The 11,283-nt window shown below is 40.5% G+C and overlaps 1 protein-coding gene across 1 annotated transcript; it reads right to left on the bottom strand.

Moving 5' to 3' along the window:
- Nucleotides 1–5,815: 5,815 nt before the first annotated feature.
- LOC109004106 (GTP-binding protein SAR1A-like) lies at nt 5,816–11,028 on the bottom strand. The gene is made up of 3 exons (XM_018982529.2): nt 10,697–11,028; nt 8,584–8,715; nt 5,816–6,487 (listed from the first exon to the last, which is right to left on the bottom strand). Exons 1-3 carry the CDS (start codon nt 10,823–10,825, stop codon nt 6,167–6,169), a joined length of 582 nt encoding a protein of 193 aa, XP_018838074.1. The 5' UTR covers nt 10,826–11,028; the 3' UTR covers nt 5,816–6,166.
- Nucleotides 11,029–11,283: the final 255 nt, after the last annotated feature.

Raw genomic sequence — 11,283 nt, 5'->3', positions numbered from 1 at the left:
CCCATCAAAGACTGTTATCTTTGCTTTACTAGGCTGATGGGCCTCTTTTGGCCCGTGGGGCCTTAGACTCTTGGGCTGGACCTTTTTACCCTTTCCATTACCCCACTAATTCTCATGGAACCAGTTCGATGGGAATTTAATTTTTCGTATTCTTTTCTCTTCATCCTTCCTCGTTTACATTTTTACCTCTCTTGGCCTAACAACCAGACTCCTCAGACCTATCTTGATGCATCATTTGGCTTTCCCGAGTCGCTTCATATCGCGTGTTTCATGGGATTCAAATCCTTCTGTATCCCTCTTCTGACACATGGGCATGGAAGGACAACTGTCACTTCTCCCTTACATAAACATGGTTTTGCCCTTCTTTCTCCCTTTTACCACAACGATTTCTCGCTGTGCTCTAATCTTTCATTCACTTCGCTCGATTCTCTTTCTTCTCTGTCACTTTTTTCAATCTCCACCTCAATGGCTCCCAAGAAGACCGTTCAGTCCAAAATTCCCAGAGACCTGGATTTGCCCGAGGTTTGCACCGAGGACCAATTCTACATTGGGTATAACTGGCCCTCGAATGTCACCCTCGGGTTCTTGTCGTCACAAGCTTCCACCTTTCAAGTCCCTGCCATGGTGGTTTTTTAAGCTTCAGGACCGCGTGAAGAGGTTGTCGATGACGAGGGTTATGCCTCGTAGGTTGCCCTTTTCCCCAGCATGTTCTCTTGCAGGCTGAGGCTACCATTCCCTCGCCCTGTCCGTGACCGACTAAATTGCCTTAGATTGGCCCCACTCCACCCAAACGCTTGGATGATCCTGATGTGCTGTTGCATACACTGGTAGCGAGATTTGTTGGAATCTAACCCAGAGCACGCCGACCTCATTGGTCGTGAGTTTCTTTTGACACATAACCTCATAAAACATGAGGGGAACATTTGCAATTTCAAGGCGATGCACACCCTCGTCTCCTTGGAGCAGTGGTATCATAAGGTTATAGACTAGACCTCCAAATTTTTCTCTGTGTTCGGCCGATGGTGGGAATTTTCAGTCAGACAAGTAAATTGTTGTGAGTTCCCTGTCTAGTCCATATGGGGGGTAGCTCCTAATGATAGGGCGATGCGGTTGAAGGCTTCTTTTGAAGAGTTACGTCGTATCACCTTCGTCAAAGAATGAGTGAAGAATCACCTATTTGATGTCCTCTCAAAGACTCTTCTTGAGGCGGGGAATATAATGACCTTTTTACCTCTCCTAAGTCACACTGTTTTCAATGACCGCGTTATACCATTGTGGTCAAAAGCCATCCCGACTCTGTTTGCTCAACCCTCCTCCTGTAGGCAAGGGGAAGAAACCCGACTTGGAGCTTGCTAGGCCGATAGCAGCCTAGTGTTACCTCCTCGATTTCCTTTGGGGTAGTCCTCGATGCAGATTGAGGTCCATCGGCCACCACTATCTGTAGCTGCTCTACTGTTAATCCTACCTAGTTGTCAGTCGAAGCCGCCGAGGAGGTAGGGGACCTGAAGTACCGATCATTCCTCCTTCTGCGGCTGCTCTGGTCGCGAAGCCTATCTTGGTCGCAGTCCCTGCAGTGCCGATTGCGTCGACTGGCCCACGCACGATGTCTCAGTGGACCGATATGCTCTCGATACATTTTTATTGGGCCCTCCTAGAATCAATCCCTCGTCGGTCAACTTTGGTGGAGCCTTTTCTCGAGGTGGGCTCAAAGATGATCCCCTCGTCCCCGTCCACAACGCACTCCACCGTCGAAGGTCAGATCTTTAAGGGTACTGTAGAAGATCAGGCTGGAACTCCTAACTCAGGTGTGAATAGGGTAACTTCCCCTCAGTCCCCTGTTGCCCAGCCATTAGAAGAAGACCCTACTAATGTCATTGTTGGGCTCGTTGTGGCCCTCTAGAGGAGCCTGTCGGGAGAGCTTTGGGAGGGGAAGCGGCGAAGCCAAGGTTGGCCATGGTTCCCAACCTCGGTGCCGAGAAAACGAGTGCTCCACTCTCTCCCTCACCTATCGTAAGGTCGCCTATTGCTGGAGGTAAAATGGTTGTGGAGTTGGGGATCGGGGAAGAGGGTCCGCGTGGCCCTAGTGAGAGAGGGGGGCCGCAGTGTTCTAGCAAGGAGCTTCCTCTTGCCGTCGAATGCAATCTTCTTTCCCAACCTGCCATCACCCCTAAGGAGAGGGTCACAAGCGCAGGTGGAGATGTGTTGGCTGCTACTTGACCATCCCTTGACAAGAGCCCAGTGGAGGCCATTCCTCTCTCCACTCGATTTGAAGCGGGAGGAGATCGGGCGGAGTCTCTGGAATGGGTGACCAAATCCCTAATGGAGCTCTTTCTGAGGTTTTTTGCACCGATTTAACTTTTCTACCCTTTCATCACTTACCTTGTACTGATTCTGCCTAAGCTCCTCCTGTTTCGAGGTCAACAAGAAGACCAGGGGCGTCAAGCATCGTGTCTCCACGGACTTGCCTCATCCTTTCCCTTAGTCTACGAGGGCAATGAGAAGACGAGGGGAGTCAAGCATTATGTGTCCATAGGCTTGCTTCATCCCTTCTCTCAGTCTACGAGGTTGACGAGAAGACCAGGGGAGCCAACTACGTGACTCTACAGGCTTGCCTCATTCCTTCCCTTGGTCTACGAGGGCGGACGAGAAGAGCCACGGGATGACATCTCCACTAACGAACGTCGGGTGTACGACCTCGTGCCGTAACTGTTGCCAGTGGGATTCCTTCGGGAACCAGCCTTCGGAGTTAATGAGCCTCTCAGCTCCACAACTGTCCTGTGTAGGATACCTTCAGAAACGAGTTGAAGGGCTCAGCAACTACCTAAGGTGGATCCAAAGGGTCAAGAAGCTCCCTGATCACTTTGCGTGGATGACCACATACAAACTCCAACACTAATAGCAAACTGGAAACGTTAATAGTAGCTCGCATTGGAAGGGAAAAATCTCACCAACACTATCGAAAACAAAAACATCGAATGAATATATGCTTTTCGACAACGACAAGCAAGTCCAATCTCACGAACTGCTCGATCTACATCACGCCAAAGAGGTGGGTCCAGTCTTTCGGCTGCTCGACTTACCCCATTTTCATAACAAGTTAACAGGCAGGAAAGGTTAAGGACCGCTCGACCTCCCAGACGCTTGAGATGGTGGGTAAGTCACTTGATTGCCCGACCACCTTCGTGTGCATCTTACACGGTCGAGTACACCTCCTGCCATAGCCAAGCTCTGCGCTTATATTTATGTGGTCGAGTTCATCTCTCTCGCCACGTCTAAGCTCCACGCTCGCATTTTACGTAATCGAGTATACCTCCTGCCACATCGAGGTCCGTGCTCGCCATTTTACACTGTCGAGTTCATCTCCAGCCATACCGAGCTCCACGCTTGCCATTTTATGCAATCGAGTTCATCTCCCGCCACGTCCGAGCTCCGCGCTTCGCATTTTACGCGATCAAGTATACTCCCGCACACTGAGCTCCGCACTCCCCATTCACATAGTCGAGTTTATGTCTCGAAACATCTGAGATATGCGTTCGCATCTTACGCAGTCGAGTACACCTCCCGCCTAACTCCACTCCCGAAAATCTTTATTGCTTACCGCAAGTGAAACAGATTACCAAATAAACCAAAAACTGATGGGACCAAGATGGACCTAGTCTTAAAGATCATTTGCAAGTTTCATATGGGCCAATTACAAGGTCAAGAGCCACGAAGATTAAAGAGACAATACAAGGATTAGTGCAATCCACTTAAGATGAAGCTAGCATGACTCTAATACTCAAGATGGGCTTCAAAGAAGGAAATCCAGTTTTGATCCGCTTGATACAAACTATAGAAGACATGAGCTAAAGTTAATGTTTAGACCTTGTTTAATTTATTAACAAGGCTTATTTTATTAGTTATATGAATTATTCTAGAATAATGGGGCTTGAGGATGTTTGGTCCACATATGTTTTATGAACTAGGATTTCAAGAGAAGTTTTTAAAGTAGCTTAGGGATTGTTTTAATTTGCAGCTACGGTTTATTTTGAGAAAGGATTTTATGTTAACGTAGGGTTTTTGAGGGATTGAGAAATGCAAGTTACTATAGCCGTGACACTATTCACTCAGGGGTATTTTTGGAAGATGGAGATTTATTTTAGCTATGGTTTTAATTAGGTTTTGGTTTAAATACTCTTTGTAGCCTCATTTTGAATTTTATGAAATTTAATGAATTTATTCATTATGAGTTAAGTTTATTTCCTCTTGTTCTTGAATAGATTTTTGAATTTATCAACGGAAAATCATAAGTTCACAACTTTTGTGGCATTCTTCCTTATAATTTAGGTTTTTGATATAGGTTCCTCAACGGGTCTAGATGTTTATATAATCTAGGTTCTTGAAATGAGTTCCTAAATATGTCTAAATTTTCCGTTGGCTTGATTTTGGCTTTTTTGGGTGAGTTTTCAAATTGATTGTGGGTTTAAAGGATTTCATTCCCACAGGTTCATATCAGGAACCCACTCCCTAAATTTATTTCTCTACGGATCTTGGTGGATCATTTCGAGTGCATATTTATATTTAAAGATTTTCAAGGTCATTTTTGGAACAAATGGCCCTTAAGAATCACAGGCAACTGGAAGAGATAAAATATAACTGGCCCAAAATAAGCCTATTAAGCTTAGCCCAAGGGGAGAGGTCTCACCACTAGAAGACAAAGGAATAGAGAGGAATGGGAGACCAGGAGAGGACAAGGGAAAGGAGGGTGTTAGGATAAGAGAGGAAAGAAAAAAAGAAAAAGGAAAAGAAGATGTCAGATACGCAAGAGAAAGACGACCAATCCTCACCACTCCCTAGGGTCACGCGAAAAGAGTAGATAGATAAAAGGAAATGGCAAGACTACTCCAAGAGGACTTCGACTTTTTCTTTAACCTCTGGAAAGAGGCTCCAATGACAACAGATTCTCCAGCAAATATATTCGAGATCTTCATTGTACTATGAAAAATGAAAGGCAATGAGAGACTGTAAATAAGCTTATTATAGTGGATATTCTATCCCAAAAGTCCCGTGGATGTAGACTTTATGCCAAATCACATAAATCTATGTGTTTTCTTCTCTTTTGCATTCTTAGTATTTATTTTTATTCACAGCCATAGACATATGCACAGCCACACTAGACCACGCCGGGGGCTCCAAACCACACCGTTCGAGGCTCAAATTGTCATAGCTGGCCGGGAATAATTCTTTCTCCCCTTTCGGACTGTTGTGCAATTTTTGACATTAACATGTCTGGTAATGATACTCTTACACCTCATTTACTATTATTTTACTATTACTTACCTATTTTTTTTCTTTTTATTATTTGAATTTGAATTAAAATTTTCAAAACATGACATTCTTGCATAATCTAAAAGAATAAATTCAATCAACCAACGTAATAATGTAATTTAATTAAAAATAAATTCAATTTTATAAAAATTGACTTAAAGAGCATAACATTGTCAATTTTAATAAAATTGAATTTATTTTTAATTAATTACATGATTACATTAGTTTATTGTAATTATTTTCCTTTAGAATATAGAAGAAGGTCATAGTCTGAAATTTCTAATTCAAATTCCATTAGCTATAAGGAAAAAAAAAAGGATAGTAAAACAATAGTAAATAAAGTATTGGGCTATCATTACCCTAATTTGTCCTTTACAATTCCTGATGAATCTGCTGCACCTACATAAACAGACAATCAAGGAGTGTCCAGAAGTTCTGTGCCCTTGCGACAGGCAACTAGAATTAAGAGACATGGACAGTGTATCCTTATTAGTTTTAGATGCACTGAGAAATATCAGACACGAGTGCCAATTTTCTTGAAACATATCAATACATCATTCCAAATACAACATATAATAACAAATACAGTTTTCCATTTTATGACTATCAAAATATATAGTAAATGAAGAGGTTTAATGACAAATTACAACGCCAAGAAAGATTTTCTGTTACAAGTAAACTTACAGGGCAGTGACAATAAAACCTCTTTCCACACACATCCAAACAAAATACATCCAATTTAAAGCCACTTAGAGGCTAAAACAAACGGGGAATTTGATACATTTTTATGGGTAGCTTGGGGTGTGCTTTGGTGGGACTTCCAGGTGCAGGGGCCATTAGTATCTTGCTGACCACTACCCTATTTGATGTATTGAGAGAGCCACTTGAAACCATCACCATACCCCATTTTTCGTACGATGCTGCACATAAAAACCTCTAATGGACGGATATTAGAGTCTGCCAGGTTTACCTTCCCCTTGCCAGTGGTGAGGTTGGTCAGGCCAAGGTGGTATTGCAACTCATCTTCCGAGGCAGCATAAGGTATGTCAATCTTGTTTCCCAATATAAGGAAAGGGACGTTAGCGAGGGCCTCATCAGAAAGGAGTGCGTCCAGTTCCTTTTTCGATTCCGCAAATCTCTTATTGTCAAACGCATCCACCAGGTACACCACAGCATCAACCTGTAAAATGAAAAAGCAAGCACATATTACCAATACATGTCAGTAGTTCATGTAATACTCCGAATTGAGTATAGGAGGCTGGTGAATGGAATCTTATATTGCCTAGAAGAGATATTTTTTTTTTTTATAAGTAAAGAAAAGAGTTATTACCGGTATTTAACGATTCCAAAATGTTCTAATTGCAACAATGGCTAGTCCTTTTGGATCGTTACAAATGGTATCAAAACCTAATTTTGATGCCATACTGAGTATAGGAGTATGTGAATGAGATCCCACATTAGCTCTTACGATTTATGGCAATTTCAAGAGGCTATAATTGTGACATTCACTGGTCCTTTTGGACGATAAGCCCACATGTGGCTTGGACTTTTCTTGGGTCATTACGAATAATATCAGAGCCAATTGTAACACTGCATACAGAGTATAGAAGGGTGGGAAATGGGACTTCACCTTGCCTAGGACTGAGAAGTTCCTACGGTTTATAATGATTCTAAAATACTCAAATCGCAACATTAACTAGTCATTTTAAATTATAAGACCAGATGTGGCTTTGACCTTTTTGAGTTGTTTTAGTTAAAACATCATGAGAAACCAAAATTGGAAGCACGAAGGCACAACCCAGATGTAAGAAATCAGTAAAGTATGCTCAACCATCTGAAATATCAAGGTCTGCGTCATGAATTTAATTAAATGCTGCCACATGATGACACTGGTTATAAAAAAAAAACAAAAAAAAAAACTGAGAAGCACATGTTACCAGCCCGTGGTGGTTGTTAAAACATAGTGTTAAACCATAGTGAGGAACATAAATCTTGAGCTTAAAGTCACTTGCAAGTTGAAAGCATACAAGCTACTACAACCACATCTACACAGGATCAAAGTACAGAAACTCAGTTACAACTCTTTTTGGGAAGTAATTCTAAATATAGAGGGTTCCAATTATATATAAGATTTATAGAGGAATAGTTAAGCCACATAACTAACTTAAAACGTGCACTTCTGCCTAAAATTGTTATCCTATTCTGAAAAATTTTAGAAAGAATTATATCCAACTTTCAAAGAACACGAGATTTTTGAGCAGTTTCGAGAGAAATGTCAAACAAAAAGGTGAAACCCTTTACAGAGGTGTGTGTATCACGAGGCTGTCACACTAGAGGTGTAAATCTCACCATGAGGCATGCCATTTGTTGACATGAACAAGGTCAGCCTTAGAGTGAAACCTTAATAAACCTTCAGAACCATAATTGTTATCACCAAATAAATGTTATGAACTATATCAATAATCAGAATATATGAAAAGCAAAATATAACAATAGAATACAAATTTTTGGTGGGATTATCTCAAGCATTTCAAAGTGAGAAAAATATGATGGTTTAGATATTGACAGAATTAAGATGGTAATCCTTTTAATAGTAGAAGTTATGATAAGAATTTAAAATCAGAACAAAAGACAAAGCAAGTTTTACTGCTAACTGCAGAACAATGGCAAAAGCAAGTGAGCATGGCATGGTGATAATAAAAAGAAAAATAGGAAAAAATGACCTGAATCTCAATAATTCATAATACGTAGAAATTTCAGAAGACAAATCCAACAAAACTACAGCTCTGAGTGATTTATAGAAATATACGATTATAAAAAGACAACAGAGCTATTAAGAGTTAGTTCATTTACAAGAAAATAAAACATAACAATCAACAACAACTTTAATGAAACACTTATGGTCTAACAAACACTAATAAAGGATGAAGCAGCTCTGCCAAATAAAAGGATGAAGAGAACATCAGATTCAAGTTTTGATAATAAAACACAAACATACACACATGCGTGCGCACAAGTTGAAAAATAAGACTGCAAAAGCAAAACAGATTTGATCAAAACATGAAAAACTCAAGAAATTAATAGCGAAGTGTTCATAACATTTTCTACTAATTCTATTAACTGTACAACTACTTGGCTGCAATAGATGAAGTAAACATCAGAATGAAGATCAGGGAAGTAATGTGGATCTACTGAAAGAGAAACAACCAATAAAACTTTGGAGAGATAACAAAGTACATAGATACAAAACTAGCTGACTCTTTGCATACTGCTTACTTTGGCATAGTAATCCTTCCAGACTCTGCGAGCAATCTGATGTCCTCCCAAATCAAATGCCTTGAACTTGATTTTCCCAATACTCAACTCCTCCGATGTAGGATACTGTGTCGGCTGGTGCTGTACCAATCTCTGGAAATCAAGAACAGAACAATCAATATTACAACATAAAACAATAGCAGTCAAAATCCATTTGTTCAAATGGACAATTGAAAGCATAGAAAAATGAGGGGTATCCAGTCAATTAATCCCCCAAACCGGGAAGCTTAAGCGGAAATGAAAGAGTAGGGTGAGGGGAAGTTTTAAAAGAAATATCATTGACTAATTTAAACATTAAGAAAACACTTACACAACACAAACATACCTTCAGCTTACATAGACCTTTCACAATAATTTACTATGGCTAAATTAAGCTTTCTGTTTTTTAGGCAAATGTAGTACAAAGCGTTATAAAATATTTCAAAACTGGTGGGGGTTTATTTTCCACTATGAACCCATTGATGAGCGAAAATATGGGAATGCTTCCTCATCAATGGGGATGTGGCCTGTTTCACCTGCTCCTGCACGCCAGGTTTGCAATATGTGAAATAACACAAGTGTTCTAGCTGGGATTACTAAATAAGAAGAAGCGGAAGAGCAATAAAATCACAGCAAGGACCAACAAAACCCCCAAATCTTGCCATTACCTAAGCCAAATCCCTAGACAAGGTTGACACCAACGTCTGTCCATATTAATCCATGGGCTTGACGATGGAAACAAAGACACTGAGAGAGGTGGTGGCAAGAGATTGACAGAGAAATGGATTTATAAAATTTTAAAGGTTTTCATTGTTTTAAATAAATATATCTATAATTTTATATATATATATATATATATGTGTAACGCCCCAATGGAAAGCCCAAACCACATGACCTATACTCCAAAAGGACAAGTCAATGATACAATTGGAGTCCTATTGGAATACTATATAGAGCAAGAACTTCTCATTCCCAAGCAATGTGGGATCCCATACACCACCTACTCATATTCTTATCATATGGGGGCTATGACAATATAGATGGGTGTTTCACTGGAAAATTTTTAACCCACCTGCTCCTTGCCTGTTTTTGTACTGTCTTACGAATCTGCCAGCTCGCTTTGGGTAGTGGGTGTAAATCCGTCTGTTACCCTTGGCCCCCCTAGGGGCTGAGTGGATTTGTCAAGCAGGACGGATTATGAGGGTTAATCTTTTTTTTTTATATAAGTTGGATTATGAGGGGTAATGACCAGCCGTATTTGGGTTAATCCACAGATTTGAATCTATAAAGGATATGCTTTGAGGTTGATTTATTAGATGAAGAGGTCATGTGACCAGTCTTGTAGTGCTTAAAGTTATACCATGAAGGCTTTAGGGGCATTGGAATATTATTCTAGTTGTCTTCCAAATGGGTGAATGAGAAAAAAAATGTATTGGCCTCCAAAATTTCAAGGGAAACATTCCTGACAAATTGCTAGACCAAGCAGATATGATGGTGGGTTTTCCAAGGGTTCTGGAAGAGATATATTTGCTGATGAGGGACTAGGAGGTCGGTTTGGAGGTTAATTGAAGTTGGTGAAGAAGATCATCCCAGTTGAGGTATTTGGTTTGTGAGATGATTTGGGTGAAGGAGATGTTTCCCAAGCTTTGATGAGAGGATTATTCCTCGGAGATTAGTAGTTTGGTGGCAGGGGTTCCATGGACTGATCAGTCAAGTGCTGATCTCTTGCTGTGACAGTAGAGGGGAAGGTATTATGGGTGGTGCGGAGATATTAAGGAGAGGGATTTTCAGAAGGAAGGAGGAGCAGAGAGCAACCCTTTAATTATACTGTTTCGATTTCTAAAATTGGAAGTATCACCTCAATAAGCCAATTGAGGCCAGAAGTATTTTTTATAACGAAGGTTTATTTTGACTTATAACAATAGAATTAGAGAAGGGAAAAGCAGATATCCAAGTATATTTCATTTCCTAGCATTTCCCAGCAAACCGATCTTATCATTAATTTAAGAAAACCAAACGAAATAACAACAAATTCAAAGAAACAAATTCCGAAGTTAAAACCATAATCTCGGAGATACTACGAGAGGAATCGAACCTCGTCTTTCAACATATGGAGCAAGGTGGTCTTTCCGGCATTATCGAGGCCTAGGAACAAGATCTTCGCCTCCTTTTGCCAGAGACCGAGCGAGGCCAGGACTCCGTAGAACCAGTCCAGCAGAAACATGCTGCTGCTGCTGCTGCTCTATCCCTCTCTTCTCTATTCGGATTTTGATTTCTCGGATCGAGCCCGGGGTCGAAGACGATTCAGAGTGTGACAGCGCGAAAGAGAACGAGATCGTCCGACACGAGGTCAACGAAATCCCCCAATGGATTCCCGGAAGAATCAAGATTTGAGGAAAGAAAATGTAATAGCAAAGCAGCGAATATTGTTTGGAAAATTACTTCTGAGACCCAGGATCTGATTGATCCTAGTACAAAATGACGTCGTTTTGAGTGAGATAAAAGAGAATTGCTCTAGCCTTATTATACAAAAGCAATCTTATTTTTATATAATTTGTTAGATTATAAAATTATTTTTATTATTAAATAAATCTGATAAATCACACAAAATCCTTTTAATTTATAAAATTACTTTTATATACTTTGTGGTTATAGGCTTATAGCACTCCTCGAAATTAAAGA

The sequence above is a fragment of the Juglans regia genome, chromosome 8 (assembly GCF_001411555.2).
Source record: "Juglans regia cultivar Chandler chromosome 8, Walnut 2.0, whole genome shotgun sequence".
NCBI classification, from domain to species: domain Eukaryota; kingdom Viridiplantae; phylum Streptophyta; class Magnoliopsida; order Fagales; family Juglandaceae; genus Juglans; species Juglans regia.
The sequence above is the reverse complement of the archived record's forward strand: the minus strand, read 5'-3'. Positions and strand labels throughout refer to the sequence as shown.

Excerpts from the sequence above, each read along its gene's own strand:
- LOC109004106 (XM_018982529.2), bottom strand. The coding sequence starts at position 10,825 with ATGTTTCTGCTGGACTGGTTCTACGGAGTCCTGGCCTCGCTCGGTCTC. Across the intron at positions 8,716-10,696 it reads TCCATATGTTGAAAGACGAG|AGATTGGTACAGCACCAGCC; the intron begins GTTCGATTCCTC and ends CTTGATTTCCAG. Across the intron at positions 6,488-8,583 it reads GGAAGGATTACTATGCCAAA|GTTGATGCTGTGGTGTACCT; the intron begins GTAAGCAGTATG and ends TTCATTTTACAG.